General features: G+C 34.6%; 1 protein-coding gene across 1 annotated transcript; it reads left to right on the top strand.

Moving 5' to 3' along the window:
- The first annotated feature begins 985 nt into the window (after positions 1-985).
- selenoe (selenoprotein e) lies at positions 986-6,393 on the top strand. The gene is made up of 4 exons (XM_052105055.1): positions 986-1,156; positions 2,290-2,366; positions 2,713-2,791; positions 6,078-6,393. The coding sequence occupies exons 1-4, from the start codon at positions 1,040-1,042 to the stop codon at positions 6,219-6,221; spliced, it is 417 nt and encodes a 138-aa protein (XP_051961015.1). The 5' UTR covers positions 986-1,039; the 3' UTR covers positions 6,222-6,393.
- The last annotated feature ends 4,107 nt before the right edge of the window (positions 6,394-10,500 follow it).

Genomic DNA, 10,500 nt, shown 5'->3' with positions numbered 1-10,500 from the left:
TGGTGTTTCACATGTCACAGTAAGATCACAGAACTATATATCGGGTAATGATATATAGTGTGTATATATATATATATATATATATATATATATATATATATATATATATATATATATATAATCATTAAGCTATAAAATGAATGTAACAGTAATGGTCTACAACCAAATAAAATTATGGTCCCGCTTTATATTAGGTGTCTTTAAGTACTAACATTATAATACATATAATACAATGTATTTATTGTGTAACTACATGTTGTTCTGTAAAATTCTCACAAGATTCACATTTGCTGCTACTGAGGTTGAGGTACGGGTAGGTTTGCGGTAGAGTTTGGGTTTAGATTAGGGTTTAGGGTAAGGGTTAAGGTATGGTTACATTTAGGGTTAAGATTAACAGTGTAACTACAGATGTATAATTTAGGTTTTTTAAATGTAAGTGCAATGCAACAACACATATGCACATAATAAGTACATTGATTCAAATGCTTATGTACATAGTAGTTAAAAACACTTAATATAAAGTGGGTCCTAAACTACCATTAAATCCAAAAAATAAAAACATTTATAAAACTATATTTTCTATGTGAGAAACACTGTAAAGTCACATAAGAATTCAGTGACTCTACTCCATTAGAACATTATTACACAGCAGCTGTTGAAGTTTACCTTTGCTAGTTATTCATCAGTAAACTGTGGGAGAATTTGACACAGCAGCAGCTGCCCAGAGGCCACAATATTCTGATAATGGAAAAAAAATCTTAAAATGTAACAAAACTTTAGAGACTTATTAATTAATTAATTACAGTCTTATGTCTAATTTGTTTTGTATTTGTTGACTTCAAGTCCTGCTTAATCAATCATTTCCTTTAATTAAGGTTTTTCCTAATTTCCATCAACCAAAATATGACAAATCAACCAATCAGACTTTGCCACCTGCTAGTAGATTTCTATCAGCCTGCCCATATCGACTGAAAAGAACTTCATTTCACCAAAGGACCTCAGTCTTTTTGGCTACGTGGAGGTCTTTCACCCCAGCGGTATGTTGGTCACACTGGTGGCCCTGTTGACTCTGTGTGCCACAGGCAGAAGTGCTGAAAATGTTTCAGAGAGCAGTGCTGAGGAGGAACAGCTTGTTATAGCCAGAGGTAAACTGCTGGTAAGTGCTCAGTAAAGTTATACTCAATCTAAAACTGCCTTTAAACAGCATTTTGTAAATTATTTTATAATAATTATGTATTAATTTAGAGATTACATTGAATATTTGTACATGGTAAAAATTTATGTCACACACCGCAGGGCTATTTCATATATAGCAAAGGCAAAAACATTTAAGTTCATTAAAATGGTGAAAGCACACTGCACTATTTTGTCCTGAATCTGGGTGTACAGTTAACTTGAAACAAAAAAATAAAAAATAAATATCATCTAAAAGGTGCTTTCAAAATTGCTCCATTACAGAATGAGTAAATCAGACTGATACAAAATGTGTTATTGAACAAGTTTATTAAAGATGCAATGATTTAAACTTGAATTTTCATTTTTCTTGAACAAATTAAAGAATAGAACTTTTCTGTTGCTCCGAATTTACACTTGTCAGTCTTCCATGATTTTTGTTCTTTAATCTTCCCCATCTGTCAAAATTACAGATAATTATTATATGTAGCGCAACCTCTAAAAGCATCCAAAAACATGACGCTCCTGCAAGAGACAAAGCAAAAACATCAATACGTGGCGTGATGTCCATCTAGCGCAAGTTGGCATAAGAGAACAATTGAAAAACAGTGAGAAAAGACACAAAACACGTTCAGTGAGAACAGTCCCTAAGACAGCTGACAACCTCAAGCGGGCCAATGAAAATGATAAATGGGCCAGATTTGGCCTGCGGACCGCCAGTTGAATAGGCCTGACTTTAATTATACATTAATATCAGTTTAACCCATAATCTTGATGCAGTTGAAAAAAAAGAAAAGTTCAAAGACAAACCACATTTATTTTTAAAGAACTGTGGTTACATTATCATAGAAACTAGGAATGTAAATGAGCAATCGATTACTTGAAAATTTGAATTGAAGTTCAACCTTAAATTTTTTAATCTGTTTTTCTAATGACAAACTTAGCGCTACACATCGTTTTAGTTTTTTAATTCACACATCACACAAAATCAATGTGTTTTCAACTGCTAACATATCAGTGTGGACGTGGCCTTAGTGCCACTGTATCAGGTTTATTTTGTTTATTCTATTTTGCTTTGGTTTGAATGGAGTGCTTTTTTGCTCTGTCCATTCCCAGGCTCCCAGTGTGGTCGGATGATCCATAAAGAAGATGCCAGAGCTCTACAATTTCTTGATGGAGCGATGGGCATTATAGTATCCTGACATTTCCATGCATTACCTGCGAAATCCATCGAAATGTATTTGTTTTTATTTTGACTCATACTTGAGATGGGAGACTATTGTCTTGTAGATTTTGTTTGGGGAAGGGAAGGTGTGACAGATTTATTGCATATTTATTTTAAGTCAACTTTTGTCATCATCAGTATCTCCATATTGAATTTAGACAGCATTTTACAAGAGTATAAATGTTAATTAAAACAAGCCTGGTGTGCTGGTTTTGTGCTGCCATATGTTTAAACATTTAGAGGCCACAGCCATGTGTTTCGTGACCTCAAAGGTCATTTTCCTAGCGCTGTTAACCTTAGCCTACTGTTTAAAGTCATAATCTGGAGTATGATTCAGGAGAGAATAAAAATCCACGCCTGATTTTCTACAACGATAAGGACGAGGAGGTCAAGGTGAGATATACTTTTTTTTTGGGGGTATATTCTTTGCACAAGAAATCATTTATATAGGGCGCAATACATTTTTTCACAATTAGCCTATTTATATTAAGGTGGAACTCTCTCTCTCTCTCTCTCTCTCTCTCTCTCTCCCTCTCTATCTATTATATATATATATATATATATATATATATATATATATATATATATATATATATATATATATATATAATTTATATATTAGGGCTGTCGATTTAACGTGTTAATTCAGTGAGAATAATTTTACAAAAAATAACTAATTATACAAAATAATTACGCAATTAATCGCATATGGACAATAATAAGGAAGATTCCTGAGAAATGCAAGCTTGTAATACCACCTGTTTACTCCAGAGGGCAGTATGTGAAATTTCAGCTGTATGAGCAACGCACAGTTTATACAGTGAAGAAAACACTTCAGTAGGCAGAACAACACAAACATGCGATACGTTCTTGCATTCAAAATACTCGAAGAAGCGCAAATGCGATCTAAGGTATCTTAAAATGTGTTTAAAGATTGAGTATTAAACTATATTTAACTTGACACAGTGACCTAAACATTTTATGTTTATGACGCAACACACCCGAGACCCTTAAACAAGCCCGCATATTAAATCTCAAACTGATTGACAAATTCACTTGTGTAATGGATTGCTGTGAACTGTGTGTCAATGATTGGCTTATGATCAATAATATGGTAGTAAATAATACATTATATTCTAAAGCCGCTTTTTGTATTGTCTTATCAATGATTAACTCTTCTGCCACAAGAATGTAATGCTTTTTAATTATCTGAATATGTATATATATATATATATATATATATATATATATATATATATATTAAATATTTAAAGATAACTATGTATAATTAGATATTGATATAAATATGTATAATCTTTATATATTGAATCATTTGAGGGGCAGTTATATGAGGGCTTTCTCAGCAAATATTTGTATATGCGATTAATAGCGATTAATTAATCGGGACACCATGTAATTAATTCGATTAAAAAATTTAATATATATAATATATATCATATATATATATATATATATATATATATATATATATATATATATATACAGTATATATATATATATATATATATATATATATATATATATATATCGGCAGAGGTCGGCAACCTTTTTGACATGGAGTGGCATTTTTTTATTTTCCTGGTCACTGGCTGTGCCAAGAGGGGAAATTTTAGCATGCAAACAACAGCGAGGGAGGAGCAGGCTATTTTATTTATATTAAGTTTTTGCACCTGCATTCCAATCTATATCTTGATGTAATCCTTCCTCATGATCACACAGTTCGATTTCATCAGCTGAATGGGAGACTAAACACTATTAAAATGTGACGAGACGCTGCATGTGCAAGCCATTCGCGCATCACAAGCCAAATAGACACTCTTTTATTGTTGAATGTAATTCTGAGTGTGACCATGGTTTAAGGAGGGTGTATACATGTATGCTGGGTTTGAAATCTCTAGGATTAATAGTGGTGTTTTCCTTATTACAACATGTGTTGTTCTGAAAGCTAAAAGAAACTAATGAAACATGGAATGTAGGCTGTTATCCACGCAGCCTGACCGAAGCAAAGCAAAGCTCTGCTGTCTGCCGGCTTGTGATGCGCGAATGTCTTGCACATGCTGCATGAGTCTGTTGGGTATGCTGCAGACTTGCCACATTTTAACTTTTTGTTTAGTCTCCCATTCAGCTGATTAAAACACACTGCGTGATCGTGAGGAAGGTTTACATCAAGATGTAGACTGGAATTCAGGTGCGAATTGATGTACATAAAATAGTCTACTCCTCTCTTGCCGTTGGCGTGCCATAGGTTGACGACCCCTGCTCATCAAACAATGGATATCAAACAATTGCAAACACAACACAAGTTATATCAAAATACCAAATTTTTTGTCAAATATATGTGTGACACAATTATTGGCACCCTTTTATTCAATACTTTGTGCAACCTCCCATTGCCAAGATAACAGCTCTGAGTCTTCTCCTATAATGCCTAATGAGGTTGGAGAACACATGGCAATGGATCTGAGACCATTCTTCCATACATAATCTCTCCAGATCCTTCCAAATCTGAGGTCCACGCTGGTGGACTCTCTTCTTCAGTTCATCCCACAGGTTTTCTAAGGGGTTCATTTCAGGGGACTGGGATGGCCATGGTAGAACCTTGATTATGTGGTCAGTGAACCATTTTTTGTTTTGATTTAGATATTTTTTTTTGGATCATTCTCATGCTGGAAGATCCAACCAGGACCCATTTTAAGCTTTCTGGCAGAGGCACTCAGATTTAAAAAAAATTTTAAAGTCCATGATGCCATGTATCTGAACAAGGTGTCCAGGACATCTGACGTAAACACAGCCCAACAACGTTAAAAATTCACCACCTTATTTAACAATGGGCATGGGGTATCTTTCCATATGGCTACCTCTCTGTGTGCGCCAATCCCATCTCTGGTGTTTTTGTTGCCAAAAAGCTCTATTTTTGATTCATCTGACCATAGATTCCAGTGTCTGGTAATCTGAAGATGCTTGAATTTATTGTTGCATGAGAGCAGAGGCTTTTTTCTTGAAACCCTCCCAAACAACTTGTGGTTATGTAGGTAACTTCTGATTGTAGTTTTGGAGACCTCCTGACCCCACGACCCAACTCATTTCTGCAATTCTCAAGCTGTGATCCTTGAAGAATTGTTGGCCACTTGAACCATCCTCCTCACCATGCGTGGATACAACATAGACACACGTCCTCTTCTAGGCCGATTCTGAACATCTCCAGCTGAGTGGAACTTCACTATTTATTGGCCTGATGGTGGAAATGGGTATTTTAAATGCTTTACCTATTTTCTTATAGCCACTTCCCATTTTGTGAAGCTTAACAACATTTTGCCACACATCATAACTATATTCTTTGGTCTTACCCATTGTGATGAATGTCTAAGGGAATTTGGCCTGTGTGTTACCTCATATTTATACTCCTTTGAAACAGGAAGTCATGGCTGAACAATTTCATTTTCCTTGTCACCCAGGTGTACTAAAAAAAATCAAATATATATGGGAATATACTTCATGCATATTGTACTCATACAAATTTCTAGGGGTGCCAATAATTGTGGCAAACGTATTTTGGAGAAAAAAACTTTATTTCATTATGAGACAGAGACTGAGTTGAACAATTCAGATATTGTACAAGTTGTAAATTGATATAGTTATTATCTTTCATTCCTCTCAGATTATTCCTGTGAATAATATGAAGGCAGATGAGATTAGCAGTTTGCTGGATTCTCTTGGTTTCTATAAGAGATCACAGAAAGGCGAGGAGGTCCCTGAGGAGTTCAAACATTTCCCTCTCAGAGCGCCTCGGGACGAACTGTGACACCTGCCGGTCACTGCCGGTAGTGCAGCCAGGCACCAATGACGTCCAGGATCTCAAGGCTTGAAACAAAGCCAGACTCTGGACTGACACATAGATGGCTGCAGGCAGTCTGGCGTACCACTGTCCTAATCTCAACAGTTTATGCATTTTACAATAAACTTTTCCAAAATCATTGAAAGATGTGTGATTGTGTTCATTTTCATAAGCATGTATGAGTCTACTTCATTTTCACAAAGGAAAGCAATGACACAAACATCACCACAAACCCACTGAAAGGGCCATCCCAAGAAAATGTGACTAATCGCTGAAGCTGTCACAAATAATGATAATGAATGATAATGAAATAAAAACATAAATAATTATGATAACGTAATGGTTAAATAATTATTAAGAATTCATTAATTATTAATGTATTCATAATCAATCATTTAACATTAACAACCATTTTATTTTATTACAGAAATAAATACATACGTAATCAATGAATAAATAAAATAATACAATATTGAATTATAAAATTAATTAAAAAATAACCATGTACATGTTTGTTTTTATATTAAATAATATTAATATTATATATTATCATTAGTTATATTATACAATTATTATTATTAAAATATACTGTTATAAATTTATATAGTATTTATTGATTCTAGTAATTTAGTTATCTTTGGTAAGTTTAAGTATGGTACATTTTTAGAGTGACAGCCTTAATCTGCTGTCAGACTCCATATGTTTCCTTGGATATAATCTGGATAGCTCTTGGGTGGCTCCAATTAATCTCAAACTACACAAACCAAAGGGAGGCTGTGTGATGGCAGTGTTTAATGTAGTCTGCCATGCCTGTGTTTTACACACCCATTCCTCAGAATCTGAGAGTGGGTCTGGCAAATATAAGCGGGTCAGTGTTTATAAATAACAGGATGAGAGACAGTGGAACCTTAAGGGATCCATATCAGGATAATGAAGGTAAGGCATCTAGCCAAGCCAATGCAAATTATTTTACACCCTGTCTAGAGTGTTGCAAGTGTATCTGGGTTACGTGGGGAACCTCAAAGAGAAAGTAAATCAAAATAATTTAGCTGTACAAATCATTCATTTGAATAATGGTGATGGCCTATAGTTAATCTTTAGAATAAATGGTACATTTTCTGACTCTTTTGTAATGCTAACTGCTTCATATCTTTCGTCTTCCTCTTACAGTAGAATTAGACATCAGAATTAGAAAATTAGAAATTTTACACTATGTAAAAACAAAATTCTAAATGTTATATTAATTATCCAAAAATAAATAATATATATATATATATATATATATATATATATATATATATATATATATATATATATATATATTCAGAAAAGCATAGTAAATAATAATTAAATAATAGCAGAATTTTATTTTTGGGTTAACTATCATTAATGGATTATAATAATAATGATAATGGTTATGAAATGTCTTCTTTCACTACTATTTTTTTTTCTCTTCACCCTCTTTATTTCTATCTTTCAGGTTCCATAGTTTGCTGGATTCTGTCTTATCTCCTTCCTCTTCCAACAGTCTATTCTCCTCTTCTTCATTTCTGATCAAGTACATCATCTTTCTTCCTCTTGAGTGGGCCATTTACTCTCTCTACATGGCCTTCCTCCTGGCTGAGGTGCTGGCATCATTTCTCGCCCTGCTGATCATGACTCATAAACTTGCTCTGCAGTTACACGTGAGACAGTTTGGCCCTGTCCAGAGTCTCCATACAGAAGGAGCTCTACCTCTGTTCGCACTACCCATATGGGGGTAGGAGTGTGCTGCCTGTAAAGGACATCCCACCACACTGATACTTCATGTACCTGATGGTTAAAGATCTTGGTTGAAAATCAAAAGGTTGCAGTTTTAAATCCTGCAACTGGTACTGTTATGTGGAAATTTGTATTATATAATTCAATTCATGTCATTTATTTATACATCTTCTATACTTGTCATTCATTCTAACCCATTTCTAAATTAAACATTAACTTTTTTCTTTCCGTATTATTTTTCATGTTTTAAAATGATTTTGTCTTGACTTAAATGTTTTATTTAATAATGTATTTGTTTTTTAAAAGCTTCTTTATTATGCCTGTGTAAAGCACTTTGAATGACCATCATAGGCTATATGAAATGTGCTCTATACTGTAAATAAACTTGTTTCTAAAATGATGTGGTCAAATATTTTTGTATAATGACTGCTAAACTATACTATATTTAATGCATTTAATATTATATTATATTATATAAGGTTAAAAACCGTCATATTAATATTAACACGGCCAAATAAATATTTAGAGAGAGAGTGCAATATATCTTATGACCACATAGTGGAGCTCTGAGACTGTTGCCCTCACTTGTCATCATCCCTGCAAAGAACACTGAGAGAATGACTCATCAGAATTAATTATAATAGACCGAAGACCATAGGACCATCTTACTCTTGGGGAGAATAAGAAAAAGTATTTAAACTCTCATTTCTTGTGAAATGAGGAACTGTGTTTCAATAGACAGATTTATAAAAATCAATTATGAAAGTTAAAGTACACACAATATTCAGGTAACACTTCAAGGGATAGTGAAATGTACTCGCCCTCATGCTATCCCAGATGTGTATGACTTTCATTCTTCTGCTGAACACAAACAAAGATTTTTAGAAGAATATCTCAGCTCTGTAAGTCCATACAATGCAAATGAATGGTGACCAGGACTTTGAAGCTCCATACAACTATCCATAAGACTCCAGTGGTTTAATCAATGTCTTCTAAAGTGATCCAGTTGGTTTTGGGTGAGAAAAGACCAAAATATAACTCCTTTTTTACTGTATTTTTGTCATTTCAGTCTCTAAGCACAATCATGATTTCAAGCTCGATTACACTTCCTAGTGCATTACCATGTGCTGAACACTAGATGGCACTGTGGGAAGAGTAATCAAGCTTGAAATCATGATTGCCATAGAGACTTGTTTCAAGATGTACAGTGAAAAAGGAGTAGTATTTTGGTCTGTTCTCACTCAAAACCAACTGGATTCAGTTTCTGAGAGTACATCGCGCCAATCCGTGGTTACTTGTCAAATATAGGACGTTCCCTGGTATCCAGTAAAAAGGATTGTAGGTTTTTTGTCTTTTATTTTGAATATATATATATTATTTTTTTTCTGCCCTTGTTTCCTGTTTCCCTTGTTGATTTTACAGTCTTACTGTAGGACACCGTCTGGTTCTTCATTGTACTGGTGCAAACACTTCAGGAATGTAGAGTAACAACTACATGACCTTTCGTCTCTGATTGAGACCATATGTACACCTGGTATTAAGATAATTTCTGGGTGATCTGATCACAAACGTTCAAGTGAGACATCACCGTTATAGACCTGGCCGTCTCTTTTGAACACTAGTGTTTGGATTTTGAGGAGAGATTTCATGAGGACAAGTCTGTGTACAAATAAATGTCTGTGCTTTACTGAAGGAAAGTAAAAGACAAAATGCCTCTAAAAACTGGCGCACAGTTTCTCTTAATATTCGCAAAAATGACATTTAGAGCGTAGTTCTGAGTTATTTTAGTGCAGTACCTGTAACTGAGGTTGTAGTGTGTATGCTGCTCATAACATTATCCCTATTGTACATGTTCATGTATAATTTAGTTTTTTTTTAAATGTCCGATTGTATGCTTCTTCGCTTGAAATCCACAAGAAACTGCCGAAAAACTGGCCATTTCAGCTGACCTCAGTGTCGGCTTTTAAAATAATAAAGACAGAGGGTATAGGGAGATGTGGGTGCCTCCTCTTGTGCACTCTCTATATTTAATTTGCTGTGGCTCATTGTCTTTCACATGTCGGGACAGTGCGCACACTTGACGACAAGAAGTCTAGATATCAGCCAGTTTTGAAAACAGTCTACAAAACTACACTCCGCGACTCTACCCTCAATAGCAACTGGGCCAATTTGGTTGCTTAGGAGACCTGGCTGGAGTTACTCAGCACGTTCTGGATTCGAACTCATGCCTCCAGGGGTGGTAGGCAGTGTCAATACTCGCTGAGCTACGAAGGCCTCGACTCAGTGACTTTTAATAAATCAGTGGAATCATTTCATGACTCATTTATAACACAGAAGATAACCCTGACAGCAGACGTACATCACCCAGACATCTACTTGATGTGTTTCATCTGGAATACGTATTTTTTAGGTTTTGTTTGCTTATTTTCCATACGTCTAAAAGTCGTTTGCTCTCATATGTCAAAAAGACATTTAGCAGATGTCT

This window comes from Xyrauchen texanus, chromosome 3 (genome assembly GCF_025860055.1).
Source record: "Xyrauchen texanus isolate HMW12.3.18 chromosome 3, RBS_HiC_50CHRs, whole genome shotgun sequence".
Classification (NCBI taxonomy): Eukaryota; Metazoa; Chordata; class Actinopteri; order Cypriniformes; family Catostomidae; genus Xyrauchen; species Xyrauchen texanus.
Note: the sequence above shows the minus strand (reverse complement) of the source record. Positions and strands in the feature narration are given on the sequence as shown.